Raw genomic sequence first — 26,208 nt, 5'->3', positions numbered from 1 at the left:
TGCTGAGAAAATTGGTTATTTATTGGGACACAAATCAAAGTGAACCCACATATCTATTTCCAGATAGATTAAAGAAAGAAATATAATAAATGAATTTAAGGTAATTTTTTTACAATATTGGAATAGGGCTTGAGAGTAGCTCAGTGGTAGAGTATGTGCTTATTATGTGCAAGGTCCTTTGTTCAATCCCCAGAATCAAAAACAAGAAAAGAAATAGAGACTATCTTTCAGGCAAGATACAAGAACCAGAAACCATAAAGAAAAACATCAATAAGAAATAGACAATCAAGGGCTGGGGCTGTAGCTCAGTGGTAGAGCACTTGCCTAGCATGTGTGAGGCACTGAGCTCGATCCTAGCACCACATAAAAATAAATAATTTTTTTTTTTTTTTTTTTTTTTTTTAATGAAAGAAAGAAATAGATAACCAAGTCAGGAGTAGTGATGCAGGCCTACAATCCCAGAAAGTCGGGAGGCTAAGTCAGGAAACACAAGTTACAAGCTAGCCTCAACAACTTAGTAAGACCCTGTCTTAAAACAATATAAATAAATAAAAAGCCTGCACATGTAGTTCAGTAGTAAAGTGTCCCTGGATTCAATCCCCAGTACCAAATGTAATAGAAACAATCAAAAGGAATAACAGATAAAGAGTATAATGTTCTTCTTGTGAAAAAGAAATCCAATAGCCAACAAATTTGGAAATGCTCACTTAAAAAAGTGATATTACTTTGGCTCATATAGTTGGAAAAATTTGTGAGATTGTTAATAGTGATCAACGCTTAGACTAGCACCAGAGTTTTGAATGGCACCATTTAGGTTCATGGACAGAGCCTCAGTGTGTCGCCTGGACTGCAGAAGAGGATGCCCAACTCCTGTACAGAGGAGCTGAACTTCTTTAAGTACAGCAACCTGCATTACTTAGCCAAGAGTCTGGGCCTCCAGGCTAACCTGAGGGCCAACAAGTGGTTAAAAACCTTCAAAGTGGGCTGGGGATATAGCTCAGTTGGTAGAGTGCTTGCCTTGCAAGCACAAGGCCCTGGGTTCAATCCCCAGGACCACCAAAAAAAAAAAAAAAAAATACTTCAAAGTTCACCCTAAATACCAAACTAGAAAAGAAAATAAAAATCAGAATGAAAATTAAACGTCCACATCCTCCTTTGATAAAATTGAGATACTGACTAACAGGTAAGAGTAAGCCTAAGGGACCAGTTGAGGATGTCACCAAAGCAAGGAGGAGGCACAAGACAAGCCTTTGGTGTACACCCAGATATGGTCACAGACCTCTATATTATATATACTCTAACTCCTAGCAGGATCATTCCAGACATAAAAATAAGAGTTCCCACTGAATTCCAGAATCAAGAAAAGCAGGAAAACCAGGAACTCAGAAGTACTGCAAAAGCTCCCTTTCTGCCACACCAGACCCAAGGAAATAAGAACACAGTTTTCTCTAGAAAATGAGAAAGAACAATGAAGATTCAAGGATACCTTCAGAAAGAAAGTCTCTCTACACAGATGGGTTTTCCAATCTTGGGAACAATAAAAAGAACTGCAGTCACCACTCCAAACTTTAAGAAGTTTCACAAGGTCCATTTTAAGGAAATGGAGTTCACTGATTAATATATTGAGAGAATGAAAGTTTGCCCAAAAAGTGGGAGCACTGTGTCTGAAGGGCTCAGTTAGGCACTCCACTTTCTCAGCAACTAAAATGAATATCAAGTTTTCAGCTGTTACTAGAGATAATGAGCATACATGTTCACTGACAAAGGCTCTAGCCAGAAAATTTCCATGTGACCACATATGGGAGTACCCCAAAAGCCAGACAGTGCTCAGAGCATTCAAGCTGAAGATTACCAAAGGGATTCCACTACTGTTACTACCCCAGTCACTTGACAAGTGGCAACAGACTCCAGTCTCCAGTAAGAAACTAGCCCATGACCAGAAGGCCACTTTGTCTCAACCCAACTAGGAGTCATGCAAAGGAAAGCTACAACCAGGGAGCAACCCATAGAAAATAAGTCTCTGAATGAACATATAGTTAGCCTATAAGAAAACAAAAATAACCTCATTTCCAGACCAGGAAAGGCAATGGAAGAAACATGAGTAAGAACAAAAGGAGTAAGCAAAGGTCTTGGGAGTTTGAAGGGGCCTCATTATGGTTAATGATGAATCATTTTTTCATCATCCTGTAAATATTCCTTTATTCTGAACTTGTTTTCCTTTTGTAAATGTTTTATACTGTCTTCCCCACTTCAGTTGAAATATTTTTTCCTAACTTTCATCCATAATTGGTATAGCGTTTGTGAGTTCTTTATGTGCTACAGCTCTGAAAAAACATTATCACTTTAAAGCTAATACATTCTTTGGAATGATTTTCACCTAAGTCCTTGTACAACTCAGTTCTAATGAGACCCATTCTAGAAATTCTTAAAATCAATTTGTTTACAAGTCATATCCTTTTGCACAGAGTATGTGCAAGCAATACTTTCAGTCTCCGGACAACTTTTAGAAAATCTTTATTCAGACTTAATTTCAAACTTAAAGAAAAGTTGCCAGAATAATAAAGCAAAGAACACCTGTGTGCCATTTATACAGATTTATCTACCACTGACATTTTGTCCTATTTGTTTTATAATCTGTTCCTCCTTCTCCCCAACCCTACTTCCCTTTACCTTCCACCCTATCTAACTATAATAATAAGTTTTTTTGAACCATTTAAGAATAAATTGCAAACATTGCAGGACTTGTCCCTAAATACTTCAGGGTATATTTTCTAAAAACAAGGATATTCTCTCACATAACCAAATATGGTTGTTCATTTCTACATATTAAACTACTTTACACTTCTACCCAATTCTGTTCAATTTGATAAACTGACCCAAGAATGCTCTTCCTAGTATTTTTTCTCTTACAGAACAACATCTGGTCTAGAGTCAGCTGTTGCATTTAGCTGTCATTTCTCTTTAGCCTTCTTTAATCTGGAACATTTTCACAGCCTTTATCTTTTATAACACTGACAACTTTGGGGCATACAGTCCTCTTCTCTCTCTTTTATAACCTTCCTCATTTAAAGTTTCTCTGATGGCTGGGCATGGTGGTGCATGCCTGTACCCCAGTGTTTGGGAGGCTGAGAGGCAGGAGGATCATCAATTCTAAGCCAGCCTCAGCAACTTAGGAGGTCTTAAGTAACTCAGTGAGACCCTGTCTCTAAATAAAATATAAAAAGGGGTGGGGGTGTGACTCAGTGGTTAATTGCCCCTGGGTTCAATCCCAGGTACAAAAAAAAAAAAGTTTCTCTGATGTATTCTTGTGAGTAATCAGGTTATACTACTACAGAAGAGGCACTGTGTCCTTCTCAGGAGATTTATATCTGGAGACACAGATGTTCATCCATCCGCTCAGTGATGTTAATTTTGATCACATGGCATGCAGTTGTCCTATTTTTCTCCTCTGCAAAAGTTACTATTTTTATCTATTACGAAGGAGCCTGTGATGAGACAGTGTAAGACCAGGAAAGATATCATGCTCCTCATCAAATGTGACCCCAGATTCAGCACCTAGGATGATGCCTTCCTGAATCAATCTTAATGATGACAGCTAAAAACTGAGTCTCCAACCTCAGTACTCCTTCCATTCCTTCCAATCTGCCTTTGGCATTCTACTAAAATAAAAGCTCTATATTTCCCCCATTTTTATTGTTATTTGTTTATCATCAATATGAATTCAAGGATTCCTATTATTTTTCAGTGCTCTACTATGCACTACTGCCCTTAATTATCACAATGCTCAATTTGTCCCCAATTTGGCCAGGATAACTTTTAAATTCTCACAACTTACCTCCTCTGGGAAATGTTCTAATACTTAGAACTTGTTTATGATGATAATTCATATTGTGAGAATTCTTAACCTCACATAGCTAAGGCATATCTAAACGTTAGCAGTAAGAGTCACTTATTTTTCCAATTCTCTTAATGAAAACTCAGATATACAGCCACTGACTTTCATATTTGATGCTCTAATGTATATTCTAAAATGGACTTTATTAAAATGAGAATATTAAGGGTCTTCTTGATTTGCTACTGTCTGAAGTTGAGTTTCATTATTAATCCTTAGCTGATCTCTTAACTCATTGTTTTAAATACTTGATAATGAATTAGATTCCACCTGTTATGAGATACCTGTATGAGATTCAGAGAGCTGGGACACTTTCCTGTCCCATTCTGACTTCTTCTGCTGTCCTGCAGAGAGGTAATAAAACTGAGGTTATTCCAGAAGCATTAGAGTTCACTCTCCCACTTGATGTATATAAAAGGCAATGGCAGAAAAGCTTCTTGACTCTGGCATCCCATCCCTGGAACATAGCTACTGCAGAACACTGTGAACTCTAATTCCTCATTATCATTTGGATCTGGAATGTCCCCCAAATGTCCCCTATGGCTGAAGGCTTGGTCCCCAGCTGATAGTACTGGTGGGAGGTGGTGGAACCTTTAGAAAGTAGAATCTCTGGAGAAGACCAGTTACTGGAGACATGCTCTTGAAGAAGATATGGGACCCTGGTCCCTTTCTTTTCTTTCTCTCTTCTCTCTCTCTCTCTCTCTCTCTCTCTCTCTCTCTCTCTTCTCTCTCTTCTCTTCCTCCCCCTCCTCCTCTTCCTTCTTCTTCTTCTTCTCTCTCTCTCTTTTCCCCTCTCTGTCCTTCAGAGCTGTCATGAGAAGAGCAATTTCCTTAGTGACTAGAGTGAAAAATCTGCTCTTGCCATGATTTACTTGTGCTGACACAGGCCTAAATCACAGTGCCAAGAGAACATGGACTGAAACCTCTGAAACTGTGAGTCAAAATAAACTCTTCCTCCTTTTAAGTTCTTTATCACAAGCATTATATTTTGTCAAATCCACAGAAAGCTAACACAGACACAGACTCATCACCCACAAAGTACCAGCACCTCCCCCAAGTGGGTCAATTCTATATGGGACTGGCAGCCATTCCTGAATACCAGCCTAGAACCAAGCACTCCTTCAACAGCACGTTCCCTTTCTTAAATTCTTCTTCCTTAAACTAAGGACTACAATAGCTGTTTCCTGCAACTGAAACTTGATGGACCAAGAGAGATGACAAAAGCATACAGATAGTGATCATAGCTGAGAGGAAGCAAACAGGATATGAAGTGCAGAAAAGAGAAAGTCTGCTTTGAAGATAGGACCTGAAGAGAGCCTCACTCCAGACTTGACCTTCACTGTGAGGACAGGAAGTTGAGGAGATGGACATTAGTCACACAGGTCAAAAGCACCCAGGCAAGATCACTGTGGTGGGAAAGAATTTGGAATGTTCAGGAAATTGAATGGGAGCTAGGGTGGCTACAGCAGATGGAAATAGGAGGAAGGGCGGGAGACAAACTGGAGGAAGAAGGCAAAAGACAGACTATTCAGGTCACAGGAAGGGGCATGGGTTTTCTTCTAAATGCTACAGATAGCCACTAAAAAGCTGTTAGCAGGGGAGTAACATGTCATTAACATCTGAAAAAGAACACTAGGGCTTCAGGGTAGAAAGAAGATTGCAGAGGGCAGAGAAGAAGCCGGAACACCAGGACACTCTCCCAGGAGTTCAAGAGAGGACTATGGTATGGGACCCCGGAGGTGGCAGTGGGGGTGGAATGGAGGAAGGGAGCTGGAATGGAGTCATGTCCTGGAGGAGGACTCAACAGGACTAATGATGACAAAAGTGTGTTGGCAGAGGAAGGGAAAGAGTTAGGGATGAGGAAATGATTTTGAGGGATTGAGCAATGCTGTTTTGGGTTGTACATTACTGCTTTGAATCAGTCTTCAAAGCCCTGTGTTTGCTCCTGAAAATTACAAAAAGGAAGACTGTCTCCAACTATGAAAGAAATGGAATGCTCTGCAGCCTTCAACAGAGTTCACTATACATGTCACAGATCCCTCTGTCTTAAAATGTCCAAACCTAATCTACTCCCATGTGAAACCTGCCTCCCCAAGCATTAAGACCTCAAATTCTTACTTGAACTGAGTGGGCTTTGTGTACTTCAAATGAGGCACTCTTTATGTCAATTAAAACGTGACCTCTTCCACCATAAACTATAAAGGAAGGTAATGACAGGAAAAGTTTATAGAGGAAAATAATTCTTCCTAAGCTGGTAGCTTAACCTTTTAAATTTAAATATAATTGGCTCTCTGATTTTACCTTTAGGGCCTCACATCTTAGTAAACTCATCTCTAGTTTTGTTTAGAAAGTCAAACTAGGTTTGCCATGTTTTGATAAAGAATTCCAAAAATCTCAATGCTTTCTATCTTGAAAAGTTGTGAGAAATAAATACTACATGAATTATTACTAAACAAGCAAGTTGTGAGAACTGTGAACATTCAAACAATACTTCCAGGAGCACTGTAAGAATAAAGTACAATCATCCCCATTTTGTGAGTGTTGAGAACAAGGTGACATCTGTGCAGCCAAGTTGCATTAACAAGCCATTTCGGGAACTGGCCCGTAAAACCTCCCCCCGGGAAAGGGCGCACAGGTACTGCCCTCAAGAGCCAATACAGGACAAACAGGACGTACTGGGCCCCCAGGGTTTATCAAGGCTGTTAAGAGATATCTGTCTGAGAAATGGGCAGCTGCCAGGAAACCTTATCTATCAACGACAGGGGAGGGGGCCTAGCTCTGACTCATCTCCTGCATAGTTCACCCCCTCCCTCCTCCCTTCTTCCTCCAAGACCATTCAGTTTTGGTGGGACCCAATGAGATTCAAATAAATTGGCGGGACCCAACCAAAAGAGAACAAATGTTTAGCTGTTCGAATGTTAGCCAATAATGTACAGGTCTTCGTATGTGAATTATTGGAAATTTCTTAAGTAGAGTGCTCCCCACTCAGCCATGGTAGTTGTCTGAGAGGCTGGTTGCGGTCCAGGCTCGAGCTTGCAATAAAACCTCAAAACCTCGTTGTGTGATTTGCATTGCTGTGTGTGCACTTTGACTTTCTGGGGATCGGTCAATATTGAACCCCAATATTGAGCGCTCCTCATTCACCCAGGTAGCAGGGTGCATAGACGGCACTGCATTCCATTTCCACTGCATGAGTTAGGAAACTGGCTTGAAGTACCTCGCCCTTGGTTCCCTGACTTGAATCAGTACTCCGAAATGGCATTTATCATGTCTGAATTTAAAATAAAAATGGAAACGAAATCTTACCTTCTTAAAGTTGATCTTAAAATTAATATCAGCAAATAAATATTTAATACCAGTGTATTCATATGGCCAATGGAGCATTTAAAACAACCCAACCATGATTCTTTCTTTCCTGCTCACCATATAAATGCACTTATGACAAACAAAACCTATACCTAATTGCTAATCAAATTAATGGCTGTAACTAAGTATTTATAGTATGACAGGCAGTGAGTAAGGTGCCAGAGCTACATCCAGCAACTCTGAAGTGGGCTCTGGAATCCTCATTTGACTGATGAAAACACTGAAGCTCGCAGAGAGGTTAAGTAACTTGGCCAAGGTCATGCTGCCAGCAAAAGCAAAAGTCCAATCATGCCCGCTAATCCAAGCCTGTCCATGTTACTTCCTCACTCCCACATGCCTTGCTTGGAACAGATACAAGTCTGAAATTCAGGTGTGCTGGCAAAAAGGCTGATTTTGTTTGGTTGGGTTTGTTTTTGTTTTGGGTTTTTTTCTGTTTTTGTTGTTTTTTGTTGTTTTTTTTTTTTGGGGGGGGTCCTAGTTGAGACTGGATACAGTGACAGTTCCTTTTACTCAACCAGCAATGACTTAGAAATGCCAACTACTTGTGCATCCTTCCAGCAGGAACCTGAACATGTCTTGGGGAATTAACTAGACAATCAGAGGGGAAAAAAAACATCCATATGAACTACACATCTGCTTTCTCGCATATGAAACAAATTATTCTTGTGGGCAGGGGTAATGCACAGAGCTCAGCAACTTTCCTTCTCATGATGTCACAGTGTATAAGCCACGTCAACCACTGACCCAAATGCACTCTGCTCTCCAACCTTGCTTACTGGTACTTAACACCTGTGCTTTATCCTCATCATATATTACAGATGAAGGATATGGAAAATAGGCCCCTGGGAACTTCCTGTATCTACAACTGTTCCCCTACCCGCCCTCCTGTCATGCGTGTGGGGAGATGTCTGTGGTAAACTGGAGCTTTTGTCATTGCAATGGGATAAAATAGAAGCCTAGGCCTCAGCTGGAGGGAAGGCAGGAAGGAAAAATGGGGAGAGCACAGAAGGAACTCATACCTGAACCCACCTATAGCTGAACCATCTGTCCCCAACAGTACAATTGCTCCCCTACCCACCTCCTGCCCCACCCTAAATGAGAAAACCACCAAAATTTCTCCCATGGCCTGGCCCTGCTAGGTAGCTTAACCTTTTAAATTTCAAACATAATTGGCTCTCTGATTTGACTTTTAGGGCCTCACATCTGAGTAAACACATCTTAGGCCCTGCTAAATCCTATAGAACTCAGACCCTTGTAGGCCATTGCCATTTTCCCCTTGAAAATATGCCCCTTCTTTGCTTAATAAAGTATCGCTGACCCATTGAGGCTCAGTTTCCATTTCTTTTTCTTTTTGTATTCTTTCATTTACTTTCAACATATGCTCATTTTTCATTTCTGCCTGGGAAATTTTATTTTCACCTGATGGTTTTTTAAACTAAGCTGAGAGGAAAAGGGAAAAGGGGATCTTTATAAAGTGAAGGAAATGTTCTTAAATTGGCTTGTGGTGATGGTTACAAAACTCTATAAATTTAATAAAATCATAGAACACTTAAAAGAAGTAAACTTTGGGCTGGGGGTGTAGTTCAGTAGCAGAGTGCTTGCCTAACAAGTGCAAAGGTCCAGTGCTCAATTTCCAGCACCACAAAAACAAACAAACAAAAAGGAGTGAACTTTGTGGTAAATAAATCACAACTGATAATGCTGGAGTTAAGTGTATTGTGGTAATGCTAATGGACTATAGAGGAAAATTCTCTCTCCCCGTTGAGAAGAGGAAAGTACCATGCTGTTAGAAAGCACTAAAGGAAGTTCTTTGCTGTTTTGTCTCTATGGGGGAAACGGGCACTTTCCTACTGAATCCCAGTTGGATGCCACAGCATGTATGCCAAAGGGGTAATATTTCTCCTTAGAGGTAGCCAGGAATGCTAAATAGCATCCGGAAGGAAAGGAAGAAAGCAGAATCTAGAGGACTGAAAGAGGAAGGATACCTATAGGAGATAGATCTCTTTTTTTTTTTGGGGGGGGGGTGCTGGGTGCTTGCAAGGCAAGCATTCTACCGACTGAGCTATCTCCCCAGCCCCCCTATAGATCTTAAAGGATGAAAAGAATTAGCCAGTTGTGGTAACCGCAGATGAAAGAGTTGGAAAATGACAAAGGACCACCTTTTGGGAGAATGGGCATGAGAAAAGAAACCACAAGCACTTCAAAACAGCAGATATGAAAGGTCCATGTTAGGAAGACAAGATCCTAAGACTCGCTCCAGACCTACTAAAAAATGCTGGCAGTAGGACCGGGTTTGTGCATCTTAACAAGCCACCTGCCCCCTGCCAGGTAATTTTTATACACACTAAAATGTGAGAACCACTGAACTTAAACCCTAATTGAGACCTTAAGCTATGCTAGAGTGATTGCATTTTACCTCAAAGGCAATGAGAAGCTACGGACAAACTTTTAAGAAACAAGGTGAGAGTGGATGTGCACTTGAGAAAGAGCAGTCTATCATGACACATTGCCCTGGAGTAGAACAAGAACCTAGAGCTCCCTCCAGAACCCAGGAGTATATGCACACTTATCTCCTCCCTTTACCTTTTAGCTTCTTATATTGGGTAACTGCTACAGTTTACACTGTATCCGCCAAAGTTCATGTGTTGTAAATTTAAACCCGGATACAATCGTGTTGAGATGTGGATCTTTTAAGAATGATATATTAATGTTATTTTTTTTTAATTTTTACAGACTGCATTTTGATTCATTGTACACAAATCTACCCAAAAGTACATCTTTTCGTTTCTATGGTTGTGCACAATGTAGATTCCTATCATTCGTGTAATCATACAAGTACATAAGGTAATGATATCTGTCTCATTCCACCATTTTTCATACCCCACTCCCTCTCATCATTGGAGGGGAGGCTCCCTTCCTGAGACATTAATGCTATTTTTAAATAAGTTATTTTTTGCAAGAATGGAATATGACAAAAACCAGCTCAGCTCCTCTTTCTCTTGCATGCATGTATGCTCTCTCGCCATGTGATGTCATCTGCCAGGTTATGATGCAGCAAGATCTTTACTAGATATAGCCCCCCAGTCTTTAATATCCCAGCTTCCAGAACTGCATTGAATAAATCTCTGTTCATAAATTACCCAGTCTCAGGGGTTCTGTTATAGCAGCACAAAATGAACTAATACAGTAGTTGAATATAAACATGCTTCTTACAGGTCAGTGTCTCCTATTAACACATAGTTGCTACACAAAGACCCTCTAAGAACACTGTTTTCAGAGAAACAAGAGGTTACAACACGATTTTTGTGTCAGTGGCAAATGCTATTTCCTAAATATTACTGACATGATGACTTCACCTGCTGACAAGTATTAACACTGTTCAGTTGTAGATGGAGCTAGAATAGATGACCCTTTGAGTCTATGTTTACTATTCTCCTTTGTGTTAAGTGGTTTCTCCCCCCATTTCAGGAAAGGAAAGCCATGAGGACTGTAAATCTGTAGAATTTACCCAGCTGGAGTCCTGGGTATTAGCCTAAGAGTCAACTGCACCAGTCCTAGGATCCACCAGTGGAGCAGGACTGTTGTGCAGGACCCTGGATGGGCCAACCCTTATCCAATGCCCGTTTCTTACAGAGCCAAGAAAACAGTGCCAAGCAGTGACACAGAGCAGCCTTCACAACAAAGTGCTAAGAGCTAGTATTTGAGCCTTGAGTGCCAAGCACTATGTAGACCTTTAATCCTCACAATAGCCCCATGAAGTAGCTTCTATTGTCTCCATTTCATAGATGAAGCAACTGAAGACGGATTAAGTAACTTATCCAAGGCTATATGAGGAACAGCAGGGACTCAAATTCATGTCCATCTGACTCCAGAACTTGTACTGTATCACTTCATGGAATATATCAAATAAATTTGTTTTTCCTTATTGATTAATATTTATTAGTTTTTCATCATTCTGATGAAAATATCTGACAAGAACAACTTAAAGTAGGAACAGTTTATTTTGGCTCATGGTTTCAGAAGTTTATTCCATGGTCAGCCAACTCCATTGCTCTGAGCCTGAGTTAAGGCAGAACATCATGGCAGAAGAGTGTGGCAGAGGTAAACTGCACAGTTCGTAGCAGCCAGGAAGCAGAGAGAGATATCCAGGCATCAGGGACAAAATAAAAATACCAAAGGTGGAGCCCCCACTTAACTACTTCATCCAGTCATTCCTTACCTGCCTACAGTTATTACCCAGCATAGTAATCCTTTCAAATTATTAATTCATCAAATGGATTAACCCACCAGTAAGGTCCCAGCTCTCACAATATGATCATTTCACCTCTGAACATTTCTGAATTATCTCACAAAAGCTTTCAGGGGACACCCCATATTCAAACCATAATAATATCTATAAGTATTAATGGAATACACAAATTTAATTCATAAGGCTTATAACATATCATAAACAAACTTATACATATTCCCAGAAATCTACTACAGGGGTCAGCAAACTACAAAGGACCTCTGGGTATTTCAGCAGTAGGAATCACAGTCTGTGTTCCAGCTTCTCAACTACACCTTTATAATGCAGAAGCAGCCATGGCAACACCTAAATAAATCGGCATGGTTGTATCCAAAAAAAAAAAAATTTTACTTACAAAAACAAGCAGTAGGAGTACAGGCTGCATTTGGTCTTTTTATGAAATTTTCAGGCCCCTGACCTTGGGAAAAGGGCATAAATTTGGAGTCAGAGCACATGGCTTCTCACCCTGATTCTGTACCTAAGCCAACTGAGTGACCCAAGCTTTTTATTTCCTTTCTTTTCTAAGACATGTACTCCTGCAGAATTTCTTCTCCACTGACTGTAAATATAAGATAAAACTGTATTATAACACACCAAAATACTATCTGCAGATTCTTCATCAAACTCATAAATCATGAACACTGGTGAGGTATCTCAAAGTACATTCATAAGGGAAAAGGAGTACTTCCATGTGCCAGGTACTCTGCAAAGCATAATCTGATTTCATCCTTCATAAATGAACAGCAGAGAAGTTACATAATGAACCCAAGGTCAGACAACAAGGAAACTAGGACCTGAACCCAGCTGGATGCTCCCTCAGAGGCTTCCTGCTGCTCTGCACAGGCGGTGGCTGGTCTTGGTCAGTGAGTACTTGACAGTTGGTTCTGACCAGATGACATATGAGGGCTTTTGGGAGAGGACCTGTAAGTCAGGCCTCACTTTCCTCTCTTCAAGACTCTGTCTCACTCTCTCCTTATCTATCTTGTCTGCTTCCTCTCAAAAAGACCACGTTCCACGGGGCTTGAAAAATTATGTAAGAATCTGAGGCTTGTTTTTTTAGCTCTGAGTGGAAGGACTGCATTTCATGCATCGAAAAAGTCCAGGAATCCCAGAACTGCAGGACACAGTGGCTAGAAGAAGTAGGGCAGGAACAAAGGAATGCCCAGCACATTGCTCAGAGAAATGGTGACTGGTCCTGCTGACCAGAGGAGTGAGTGGCAGGTCCCATGGGTTCCAGTGTGAACTTGAGAATCTATGTGGTGAAATGTAAGCCTCTGGAATTCCTCAGACGTGTCTGAGCTACCCATTGTATTTCAGTTTATAGTCTGGGAAGTAAGGTTAAGAGAGGGGAACGTGAAACTACTGAATTGGGATACTGTTACTTCCCTTATCATAAAAAAGGAAGGGGAGGAGAAAAGGGAAAACATTCCCCAAATACAAGAGGATTTATATCTCTCCCCACTGTCAAAAATAAAAATGGAAAGAAAAAAAAAAAAAAAAAAACCTCCTTTGCTGAACTACTTCAAGGCCTATCAAAATCTGGCTAGAGGGCAGGGGTATAGCTCAGTTGGTAGAGTGCTTGCCTCGCATGTACAAGGCCCTGGGTCCAATCCCCAGCACTGGACGGACACACACACACACACACACACACACACACACACACAAATATCTGGCTAGAACACACACTATAGCTCTCCTGCCCAACCACTTAACTCTCACATGCCCTATCCTGCAGTCACATGGCCTCATGCTTCATCCATGCCCTGGCATGTTTCCCCTGCTAGAGAATGACGCTGATCTGCTTCCTTGGTACCTGCTGAAATTTCACCCTTTCAAGTTCAGATCAGATGTCACCTTCAAGATGACAGATGTCAAGCCTTCAAGTCCAGATCAGATGTCCCCTTCAAGATGACAGATGTCAACACTGAAAGGAACTTTACAGATGATCAATTTTGGCTTCTTCACATTGCCCATGAGGAAACCAAGGGTCAAAAGGTTAGGGGACACTTGTTGTGACATCCCAGCTGAATGCTCCATAAAAGTTGGATTTTTTTTCTCCTCCTTGTAGCACAGGGCTTACAAATGTTCTCTCCTGGTTCTTCCCATGTCTCACGTCAGAGCTATGTATTTGTGGCCACATTGCTGACCATCTTCTTAAGAGGAGTCAAAAATTACAGCTTACCCATCATAGGTGAGTCAGTCAGTACTTAGTAAACCTGGCATATACCAGGCCTTCAGTGGGTTCCAATACTCATTCTACAAACACAACACCAGAAACCCCACTCCCTCCCTACCTTGTCCCATCAGTTTCTATGTCTTATCAGACAGATATCAATGGGTTACCTCTCTATATCCCTCCACAACTCAAAACCTTAAAGGCACGGTGTGGTGTGCAAGACTAAATGGCCTTCCTGGTGGTGAACTTTAGGTGTCAACTTGAATATTAAGAGATACCCAGATAGCCAATGAAGCATTATTTCTGGGCATGACTGTAAGGTGGTTCCAGAAGAGGCTGGACTTTGAATCAGTGGACTGAGTAAGGAAGGTTCACCCTCATCAATGTGGACAAGCACCATTCTATTGGCTGAGGGCCTAAACAGAACAAAAAGGCAGAGGCAGCGTGAGTTTGCTTTTTCTCTCTCTTCTGGAGCTGAGACATCCATCTTCTCTTGTCCATGGATGTCAGAACTTAAGGGTCTTCAGCCCTCAAACTCCAGGACTTATACTAATAGCCCCTCGTGTTGTTAGGCCTCCAGTTTCAGACTAAGAGTTTTGCCACAAGCTCCCCTGGTTCCGAGGTTTCTAGACTTGGAGTGAGCCATGCTACCAATTTTTCTGGTTCAACAGTCTGCAATGAACATATTGCAACCTCCAATTCCTAAATAAAATGTTCTTTTCTATCTAGTTACCTACCTATCTACCTTTCCTATTCTATTGGCTCTGTGTCTCTCAAGAACCCTAATATACTCCTCCTCCAGTCTCATTTCCTCCCAGCTACCTAAGGCACTGTAGGCTAACCCTCAACTCTATACCTTATCCTGCTTGCTATTCCCTCTCCCTGGAAAACTCTTCAAAAGCTCTCCTCATCCCCCAAACACTCCTATATGGGTTAACCCTATTCATCCTGTAAGACTTAACTTGCTAAGAAATGGCCTCCTCTAGGAAACCATCCCTGATTCCTTCTCCCAGTGAGGTGTCCTCCTCTTTGCTCCGAAAGCACCATGGCATCCCTGCCTTTATGGCTCTCACCTATCCCCCTCTAGACCACAACCTAGGGCATAAGCTCTGCTGGCCTTCCCTGCAACCAGTATTCAATATATTAAATCAGACAGAATCATTCTCACTAGTTACTAGTTACCATCAGACCCATAAATACACATAATTTATCATTTTACTAAAATATCTAATAAGATGTAGGTCCCATGAGTGTCAGCACAGTATGAACAATACCAAGGGGACATGTCCACAGATCATAGTTTAAAAGTATTTACACACACACACACACACACACACACACACACACCTTTAACTAAAGGGCTGAAGGTGTGAGATGGCATTATGAACTCCCAGGCATTTCACATTTCAAAAGTCCCTTTAGAGGTGTTGACAACCTCATCAACATGACCATTTGGCCACAGTGGCTCTAGGTATAAACAGAATTGATGTATCTTGATTAATCAGAAGGGAGCACAGACTCACTAAACCCAGGAGTGGAAGAGGAGAGTTCTGAAAGGGTCGGTAACTGCAACAACCCCGCCGATCCCCTGTGGATCACACACAAGTGCAGCCAGTCAGTAAATGCAAAGTGACTCCAGAAGACTCTACTGAGATGACTACTGGGGAACCCTAGTTTGGGAGAGGTTGGAGGTTGTCCACAGATGGCTGGGTGGAAACCATGAACCTCACTAAATTCACAGTATCAGATTCACATTGTGGGTCTTTAGTAACAGCATCCATGGGCAAGGAAACTAAGATAAGAAGGCAACAGCTCCATGGGAAAGAACAGAGAAGTACCTACAGGAGTTTACCTGTTTTACTCAACTTGAAAGGAAAGAAAGGGGTATCCAGGTACAGGGGAAAGGTAAGAGAACCCAAGGGAAAGTTTCACTGAGAAGGAATCAAAGAATAGATGGGATTTCAAAAGAGATAAGACTGAATGTTTTGGCACAATTGCTTATTGCTTAACCTGACCTGGAGTTGAGACTGATAGTAAATTGAGTTTTCCTTCCACTAGCCTGCATTACCAATTTATAAATACCGTTTCTTAACTCTGCTCAAATCCATGCCCTCATAAAGAACCACCCATGCCCCTCAGTAAGAAAACTTTCATTAAACCACAGGTTTTCCTGTTTGCATCCTTCCCCATCCTCTGCACCCACCCAAACCCTTCTTCTCTTCCGTAGGTGACATCATCACCACTCAACCTATGGTAACACGAGGAACCCAGAATTATCACTAAATGACTCCTCTGTCCCTTCCTGTATCACTGACTCTCAAACTGGGGAATTGGCCATGAAGCCAAGTCCTCTTCCGTGTTTTCACTAAGAAGTCCCTCAAATCTGGCCTCTCCTCTTCAATCCTACAGCCTTTGCTCTACTCAAGTCCTTGTCACCTCCCACAAGAACTGTTGCAACAGCCCCTTGCCCCACCTGCTATTTGAAAGGCTGAGGTAAGAGGATTGCCAACTTCACAATCTGGCTACATCAACATCACCAGGTTTATCTTTCTAAAATAAACAATCTGATCATACTGCCTGGTTAAAACCTTCCAGATTCCCATTTTTTTTTGGACATATAAACCAAAGTCCTTAGCATGACATTCCAGATACTGCAGCACGTGATCTGAACCAGGCTTTCAGTCTCAAGGCTCTCCTTCCACTATGTGGATGCTCTGCTTTCACTGCTACCCACCTCGACTTCTACCAAGGCCTACACCTTATTCCTGCTTTCTGCCTAGCGCAATCCTGATCTTCTTTCAGGACCAAGTTCAGTTACCTAAACCCTACTCTGACACAAAGACAGAACTAGCTGCTTTGTGTAACTGTCTTTGCTAGACCATGTGCTCAAGGACAGAAACGGTCTTATTCTACTGTGTATTTTCAGCATCTAGAGACTACTGGCATCTAGGAGGTGACCAATGAACATCAGTGGAATGAAAGAATGAATTTGACTCTAAGAAAATTGTGACAATCAATTTTATCAAAACTTCATCCAGACCAGGTGGTAAGCCTATAATCCCAGCTACTCCTGAGGCTGATGCAGAAAAATGGTGAGTCTGGGCAATTTAGCCAGAACTGCCTCAAAAATAAACCAAACCAACCAAGAAACAAAAACAAAGCCTTCATCTAAATTTCAAAGGGAAAAATGTCTAGATCAGAATTAGATCTTAAATATCCATGAAGCCAGACACGGTGGCCCATGTGTATAGTCCCAGCTATTTGATAGGCTGAGGTAAGAGGATTGCTTAAATCCAGGAGTTAGAGATTAGCCTGGCAACGTAGCAAGACCCTATCTCAAAAAAAAGAAAAAAATAAAACAGGCCATGAAAGCATCTGTCACATGAGCAATTTCTTTCTCTCAGTGTTTCTCAACCTTTCTTCATCATCACTTCCCTAAGAAGTCTTTATACATTCATTTTCCTAATTGCACCTCCCCATGAAATTTTAATAACATACATGTTTTATATATAAAATTAACAAGTAGAGCTTACTCTTTTTATTCAACAATGAATTCAGAATAGCTAAATAATGTAAAAGTCAAATTCAAAATTTTAAAGCTATTAACACTTAACCTTTCAAGAATTTACCAACAATATAAAATGTATCAAATCATATATGCAAATTGCTCATTTCTGTCTTTATATAATAACATCAATATAACCAAATTGTTTTACAACAATCAAAACTTAGCTGAGGGCTGGGGATATAGCTCAGTTGGTAGAGTGCTTGCCTCACAAGCACAAAGCCCTGGGTTCAATCCCCAGCACCGCAAAACAAACAAACAAAAAAAAAAAAAATTAGCTTAACTGTGGCCCAAACCTATAATCCCAGCAACTCAAGAGGCTGAGGCAAGAGGACTTCAAGTTTAAGGGCAGTTTCAGCAACTTAGCAAGGCCCTGTGTCAAAATACAAAATAAAAAGAACTACAGATGTGGCTCAGTGGTAAAGTACTTCAGGTTCAATTCCCAGTACCAATTAAAAATAAAATTCAAAACCTATTTTTCCAGTTCTTTTTAGGTACTGGGGATGTAGCACAGTAGTAGAGCCCTTACCTAGCACACATAAGGTCTTGGGTCCAATCATCAGTATCACAAAATATATACATACATAAAGAATAAATAAGTTATTTTCAGTGAACTTTTTGTTTCATGTGATAAAATAATTTTAAATTTACCTACTATTCATTCAAGTATTGTCAATATTCTTTTTCAGCGCGTAATATAATTATTGTCAATATTGAAAAGAGAAAATGCTGAATACTTTAATAGAATTAAATAAAATATAAACTCTCTACATTTAATCCTCAAATCTCAAGTTACACACACACAAACTGAAGGCCAAATGTAAGCCACATCCACAGTGATGGCAGCCAACTAAAGTCACCAATTAAGATATGACTTTAAGATCAAGCAACTGATAGAACAACCTCTAATGATAGCCATCTATTTGCCAGGAATTTGTTGTACCGACCTTGCACACATCTTTACATTGTCCATGAACTTGATAACAATGTTGCCCATGTAATACCCAGAAAAACCACATGAGAAAATTAAAAATGTTAAGAGATTTTGTTGATTGAGCTTTGAAGAACACAAAACATAATATCTAAGATGTTTTGTCTCTCTCAAGAATCAAATTTTTACTCCCATTGAGGATACAAATTCTAACCTGTGTTCCCAACTGATTTCCATATTGTCTGCCTTTCACCCAAAAAGACCCCCTCCTCCATCCCCTTCAAAACACACACACACACACAGCATAGATTTTTAGAACTGGGAGAAACAGAGTTCTCTAGCCCAATCTTTTTCAGTTGAGGAAACTGAAAGAACCCTTAGAGTTGACAGACTTGCTCAATCAAGATCACTAGTCATGAACAGGGCCTGTCTGTCTTGTTCACTGTTGTACCTTCAGGCTAGAACAGGGCTTGGCACCTAGGATAATCCAATGTCTCCACATATAAATGACTGAATGACTATGGGGCAAATTAGTCTCCATAAATGTACATATAATAATAGTGAATGACTATGGGGCAAAGAGAGCTGAGAGCCCAGTTTGCCTAATTCCTAACCTAATACTTTTCCAACTGTAGATTTAGTTCCTTTTTACTTCCCAAGAGTATCATATAATGGGCACAAAGACAGCATTTTTCTTAAGAGCATGAAAACCTTTTTTCAGCATCTAATTATTGTCAAATGATGAAAAGAGAAAATGCTGCATACTTTAATAAAATTAAATAGTAACATGTAAGCTTTTATTTAACCTTCAAATCTCAAGTCACACACAAAAACCACTGAGGATCAGATGTAAGCAAGGCAGTTAAAATAAGCTATATTCATTTTATACACCCTGAAAATTGAAGAGCAGGGTCTTATTCATTCATGAGTATAAATTCTTCAGTCCATTTACAGTTAGAGAACTTTTACAAAAAAAGTCAAGAATACTCAGTCTACACAGCACCCTCCTTTTACTTGCTCACCCTTCCTTTAGCTGTTTTTAGAGGTTTTTTGTTTTGTTTTGTTTTTTTAACATAGGTCATATCTTTCTACCCTGAGAACTCTAAAGAGCCAAAACTGTCTTTTTTTCTAAGGCACCTACCAAGTTTGAGCACAAAGCAAATGCTCAATAAATGCTTGGTACATTTATACTAACCTATATGATACATGAGTGGCAAAAGTGGATTTGGCATGAACTATGAGTTCTGTTTGTATCTTGCTACCTCCTAGGCTAGCACAGTACCTTGCATGTAATAAATAGGAGCCTAGACATGGACAAATTATTTGGCAAAAACTGAGACTTTACCAAGCAACACCTTTTCTACAGTCATTCATTCAACAAACATTTACCAAATGAATTTGTGCTGGGCTGCTACTGCTCTGAAACCTAACTTAGAGACCTCCCCACCAGTTCACACATCTCAATACTTTGGTTCATCTTGTAGGTAGTGGGCACAGCTTGAGTTAGTACATGCCTTAGTACAGCTGGAACAGTCCCAGTTTATACCTATTGTTCCAGTACTAATTATTAATAGCTTCCTGTCTATAGCGTCATAGTCCTGCCCTGAACATAGCAAATATTTTGGACAAGCAGTTCAGGTTTCAGAAATTTGACCTCACATTTACTAGCTACTCCCAATATTTCTTCCTTGTTTAAAATATGATTGAACTAAATGGTTATACACAGGGAGGCAGTTGGGAACAAACCTGGGAAAAACGACTGAGATCACACTTGTAGAGAGACGTGCATACCAGGAACATGGATATTTAATGTTATATACAATCAGGAGTCAAAAAACATTGAGGAAGGAAGAGAATGTATGGTCAAAGAACTGTGAAAATGTTAGTACCCTGATTACAAAGCAGAGCTAAGATTGGAAGAAGGAAAATAAACATCTGGCTCCAGGTCATATTAAAAAGTCAGCCTCAAGTTATAAAAAAAAAAAAAAAAGTTGAAAAATAGCAAATATATGCTACTTCATCATTGGCCTTTATGTATAGTTTAAAAGTCTCAATAACGTACTGCATTAAAGCATGCTCTAGATCACTGTTTTGTGGTCTTAGGGCCCTCACTGCAAGGGATACACTGTTAAGGAAGGTTCTGGACATCGTACTGGCCCTCTTGTCTACCAGTAGTGCAAAGATACTGTAGTTCCGTTTTTTTATATTAGGCCCACATTTAAAGCCCAGTATTTGTTAGTTTTCGGGTGTTTCCCGGCATTAAAGAGAAGGACAGGAATCTTAACTCGACTCCTCCGGGTCGTCCACTATTACATCATTTACAACCAAAGCCTTCTCAGGCAGCGACTTGTAATATTCAAGTCAGGTAAAATGGCAGGAGCAGCGGCTGCGGGGCTTTGCAGTTCCTACTGCTGCCGCGGGAGCCTCAGCCTCAACTTCAAGAGCAAGACAGCGCTTTCTCTGGAGCTGGCAAGTGCTGAAAGGAACCGTCAGTAAATCAACAGGTCTTGCGCGCCTGCGGCAGGGTGCTCAACCCCAGGTGTGCTGCGACAGAAGAAAGTGGCTAATCAAATAGTTGAGACCACCACTGACAGTTCTTAAAGATCCTTCACTTTGGGAAGTGTCCCGGCACCCTGGCAAAAGCAGGAAGTATCACTGCCTGGGGGTTAGCTCCTCCGGCAGCCCCGGCCGTTCTGGCTCCTTTTTCCTCTGGCTGCCCTCTTTTTCATTGGCAGTTAGCCTTTCAGTTCTCCCACCAGGAAACTTCCATAGAAGGCGAGATTCCCAAGTCCAGAACAATTCCACAGAACCGCAGAGGGCCAGTGTCGGGACTTCAAGGTCCGACTTTGGAAAGCCCGGGCGTCCCTGGGTAAGCTCTGAACAGCTCCGAGCTCCGGGTCCTGCGCTCCCGCTCACCTGCACCCACCCACCCCCGGGCCAAACTCTGGATCCAACATCCCTGAACCCGTGGCGCCGGCACACCGCAAGGTCCCTCCGGTCCCGAAGAGGACAGATTGCCAAGGCCAGTAACCCGCAACTAGCCCCCGCCCCTTCCCCTTCCTCAGAGCCGGAGCTGGCTGGTCCCCAACCCGGGACCAAGGGGGCGGGACCTCAGTCATCCCAGGAGAGCTCGCCCATCCCTCCCGCGTCCTGGTGCGGGCTCCAAGGGTAGCGCCCGCGTTCCCCACCGCTAGTACCTCATCAGCTTCCAGTTCCACTTGGCTGCCTACAAGCGCCATGTTCCTTCTACGGCTGCTGCCGCCCAAAAACCAAGCAAAGAACTGACAGCCGACTCTGTTTCTCGATTGGGTGCTCAGCCAAGGGCTGGTGAGGGACGAAGGGGGCGGCCCCGCGCTCCCGGAGACTCCTGGGCGGGGCGCGCACTTGGAGTGCGTGCTTTTGCTTTCCCCGCCCCCGGCTCTGGCGGACCGGCGGAGCATCCATTTCCCGAGTGAACGCCCCGGGCAGCTTGCCCGCCACTAGCTCCACCCCCTCACAGGCATCGCCCCGCCCTCCGCGCGCGGAGCAGCCAATCTGGTTCCCTCAACTCGCCTCCGTTTCCCGCCTCCAGCCAGTCATTCTTGTGGGCGGAGTCGCCCTGCGGAGACCGAGGTGAATCTGACCCGGCCTCTGGGAAAGTATCCCAAGGGTACCAGCAGCTAGTTCCTGCGAAGGGCTGGCTAACGCCGGGAGCCTAGAAAGTGCGGAGCTCACAAGGTCATGAGTTCACTGGGGTCCGTGGAAGGGTTCTCTTGGTCCTTGGTCTGGTGCCAGTCTGTTTCCCTATCTCTGTAGGCACCGCGTCTGCAGATGGTGTCGCCAGGGGACAACCTTGGGTCACCGGTTAGGAGAGGCCTCTGACACACTACCTACCCAGATACTATGTCTGGTGCATCCTCTTTTGATACAGAAACTGTTTCCTTCTGTGCACCCTGTCCATTATTCTACCAATAGCATCCCGCGCTGATTCCTTTTGTAATTCCAAATATATGTGTATAAGTCGTGCTTGAAAAAGCTCCAAAAAGGGTAAGGATACTGTCTTCTTGAAAGCCATACCCCAGACTGAGAAACATGCCTTGCACATAGTTGACTGTGTTCAGAATTGATTCCTGCTTCTGACCTGTAAAACAACTGAACTATCCAAATGGAAAATTTATATTTTTTCATTTGGGTGGTTTGTTTTAATTGTATACAATAAAATTCACTAAAGTGTGTAATTCCCTGATAAATGTGTACAAAACACCCTTCCAATCTTAATGTAGAATACCCCAAAAAGTTCCCTGTGACCCTTTGATGTCAATTTCTACCCCCACTCCCTGGCCTTTGGCAATTGATCATCCTTCTGGCACCAGTTTTCCCTTTTCTAGAATTTCCTATAAATTAAATCACACAGTATGTAATCATCTGTGTCTAGTTTATGAAATGTTATTTAATAGTCACCCAGTAAAAATTATAAAAATACCTAAGTTAATTTAATTGAATATTTTATGAGGGTCTATATGAAACCCATTGCATATATTATCTCATTTATTCTTCATACCCTTATGAAGTAGGGTACTATTATTTTACAGATAAGTAAAATGAAGCTCAGAAAGTTAAGTTACTCTCTTGAGGTCAGATAACTAGTAACTAAGTAGGGATGACAGAATCGGAACCCCAGCAGTCTGACTCTAGAGCTGACTGTAACAGTGACTCAGTACTGCTTCCAGCCAGCATCCCTTTCTTTCTCCCTGTTGGTTTCAGTACAGCAGCTACCTGCACATGTCTGCTACACACAATTTCAGTGAATCATTTTTGCATCCTTGATACCTGCTCTGTGATTTTATTGAGTCACCATGTACCTTTATACAAGAAAGATAAAAATGGTTTCTACTCCAGAAACAACTTGAAAAACTGGGTTAGATTGTGGTTAACAGTTGCACAACACTGAATTTACTAAAAATCACTGTATATTTCCAATGGGTGAAATTTATGATTATGTAAACAATCTCAATAAAGCTGTTTTTAAAAACTGGTTAATACATACTTTGGATGCTAAGAGCCAGATATAATGTTATGGGGCACAACTTAAGAACAGACCGATCACCACTGAGAAGTCCAAATTTGAGAGTCTTTATTAAGCCGCCCGACTGACTATCTCACACAATGCCCCAAAAAAATGGCTATTGGAAGAACAGCCCCGACCATAGAGTTGTAGAGGTTCTTATACCGAAAATCACATCAATCATAAGTGTCTGTTGCTATGATTCGAAATTACAAACTAACATCATGAGATCATCAACAGAGGGGGAAGTGGGTCAAAATGATCCTTACCTAGGTACAAACTAAAGAATGGTTACTAATATCCACACAATTGCCATTTACACGGTACATTGGTTAAGAGCAATAGAGATCAAAAGAGAGCAAATTTTTCATTACACGAGAATTGTCATTTTGTATTGCTAAACATGTCACGCTAAGTAACTGAGGATGGGTACAGAGGCGGGGTGTTCCCATGAGAGAAGCTTATTTCATACATAACATGGAGAGTCTCAGAGCAAAAATGGAGTCTGTTTAGTCATTTCCCTTAGAGTTTGGCTTATAACATTCTCATGAGTCAGATCTGTCAACCCATCACAATAAGACACCTAGAGGTCCCTAAATTCTAATACCCCTGAAAGTTTCTGTTACTACCCTATCCCCATTACCATTTATGCTTCACTTTCCAAGGCTAGGTTTCCTGTCTGGGTCCAGATTCTATTCTGTATTACTCATGCTTGAAGCCATTTTTTAAAGTTCATTGGTTCTTAAGTTAATATCACATATTGTTTATGTGAAATTATCTCACTCGTGACTTCTTTTCTCATATGCTTTATTATTCCATTATGAATTTCAACTCTGGATTTTCAAAAGATGTAAAAACTTGGCTTTAATTAGTGACATAACTATGTTATAATGATAATCAAGTTTAATTTTTCAAAACTCTATACTTACAGCTTGAGTGTGGTGAGATTTTGTTTCTTTTTATGTCAGGGATCAAATCTGAAGCCCTATATGTTGTAAAATCATGTCACTATATAAGCAACCCTCATTTTATTTATAAAAACTAAATGATAAATGTCTTCTAGTCACTAGAACAACTAGCCAAGTTTGCCTTGATGTCAACTTTCTTTTCCTGTACATGTGTAGTTGTACAAGATCAAGGATCACAAATTCAAAAGAACTTTTTTTGGCATATATACACAATGGAATATTACTCCGCCATAAAGAATGATAAAATTATGGCATTTGCAGGCAAATGGATGAAATTGGAGAATATCATGCTAAGTGAGATAAGCCAATCTCAAAAAACTAAAGGACAAATGATCTCTCTGATAAGCGGATGATGACATATAATGGGGGGTGGGAGGGGTTAGCGTTAGGGTTAGGGTTAGGTTTAGGGTTAGGGTTAAGGAGGGTGGCAAGAATGGAGGAAGGAAGGACTGTATAGAGGGAAAAGAGGGGTGGGAGGGGTGGGGGGGAAGGAAAAAAATAACAGAATGAATCAAACAATATTACCCTATGTAAATTTATGATTACACAAATGATATGCCTTTATGCCATGTACAAACAGAGAAACAACATGTATCCCATTTGTTTACAATAAAAAAAAAAAAGAAAAGAAAAAATCAGAATGGATTTGGTTTTTTTGGGTGCTGGGGATCGAACCCAGGGCCTTGTGCTTACAAGGCAAGCACTCTACCGACTGAGCTGTCTCCCCAGCCCCATGGATTTGTTTTTAAAACAGAATTTCCCCTGCCAGATTCCTGGTAATGTTATACTCTGTCAAGTGAGATTACTCAAATATTCCATTTCCTGGAAGTGACTAGCATAGGGATTAAGCAAGAGCAGTGTTAAAATTGTTTCATTCTGAAGTCACACATACTGGGAGCTGTTTGGGTTTCAAAATAAATATAATATCACAGACAATCTAATTTTTAAGATTCCTGAGCTGAGTGTGATGGTACATTTCTGTAATCCCAGTGACTTCAGAGCCTGAGGCAGGAGGATTGAAAGTTCAAAGCCAGCCTCATCAAATTAGTGAGGACCTAAGCAATTTAGCAAGCCCCTGTCTCAAAATGAAAAATAAAAAGAGTATTTAAGTGTCCTTGGGTCCAATCCCTAGAACAAAAAAAAAAAAAAAAAAAAAAAAAAGATTCCTGAATTTATTAGCAGGGGTTTTTTTGTTGATGCTTGACCTAAGTAAAAATTGCATCTCACCACTAGAAAATCAGATCCATGTAATAAGTGCTCATTATTGTGTGTTTGACAATGACTCTGCCTCAGATTCATGTCTTAGATCCCCAAGGAAAACTTCCCCTGATGAAAACAGCTCCTCTCTTTCTGTCACACTCCATCACATCTTCCTACTGTCATCACAGCACTATGACAACCTGAACCCACCTTGCTCATTTATTTGTTAACTTGTTCAAGGTCTTGTCCTTCAGTAACACTCACCTCCACTACAATGCAAGCTCTATGAGAGAAGGAACCAGTCAAAAACTACTAGATACTTAATAGGCTATTGAATGAATAAATAAAAGTACAAAATGTTCATAGCACATTGAGAATTATTGTTTAAACTTGCAATGCCAATGCCAATGTTTTAGCATAATCCAGTAAAAATGAGGGAGATTCAAAGAATCAAATTATGTGTGGTTTAAAAGTAAATACTGTTTTCTAGGGTAATGTAGCAGGCATGATAATTATAATGCCTACTCATTTTTTTCCCCAAAATTATACAAGAGCTAAGCACTTAGAGTTCCCTTAGTGCCTAAAGAGGAATAATTCACATCACTGAGAGAGGTTTAGATGCTAGCGGGGGAAAAGACCTCATCATTCAGTAGAGATGAAACCCTCCCTTAAGAATATACCTGTTCTAGGCATTTGGAGCTAACTAAACATTCCTTTTATCCTGCTTAACTGTTGCTTGTTCATATATAATTTTTTTCCAATATCCTTTCTATTTATT

The 26,208-nt window shown here is 41.0% G+C and overlaps 1 protein-coding gene and 1 pseudogene across 1 annotated transcript in view; one reads left to right on the top strand and one right to left on the bottom strand.

Annotated features, from left to right (window-relative positions):
* The window catches only part of Ttc39b (tetratricopeptide repeat domain 39B), a 151,420-nt gene extending 129,758 nt beyond the window's left edge, over positions 1 to 21,662 (bottom strand). The window contains 2 exon segments of the mRNA XM_047524665.1: positions 21,416 to 21,595; positions 21,597 to 21,662. Coding sequence (XP_047380621.1) covers positions 21,416 to 21,595; positions 21,597 to 21,662 — 246 coding nt within the window.
* On the top strand, positions 860 to 1,967 carry LOC124964757 (nucleolar and spindle-associated protein 1-like; annotated as a pseudogene).
* Positions 21,663 to 26,208: the final 4,546 nt, after the last annotated feature.

This window comes from Sciurus carolinensis, chromosome 14, assembly GCF_902686445.1.
Source record: "Sciurus carolinensis chromosome 14, mSciCar1.2, whole genome shotgun sequence".
Classification (NCBI taxonomy): domain Eukaryota; kingdom Metazoa; phylum Chordata; class Mammalia; order Rodentia; family Sciuridae; genus Sciurus; species Sciurus carolinensis.
Note: the sequence above shows the minus strand (reverse complement) of the source record. Positions and strands in the feature narration are given on the sequence as shown.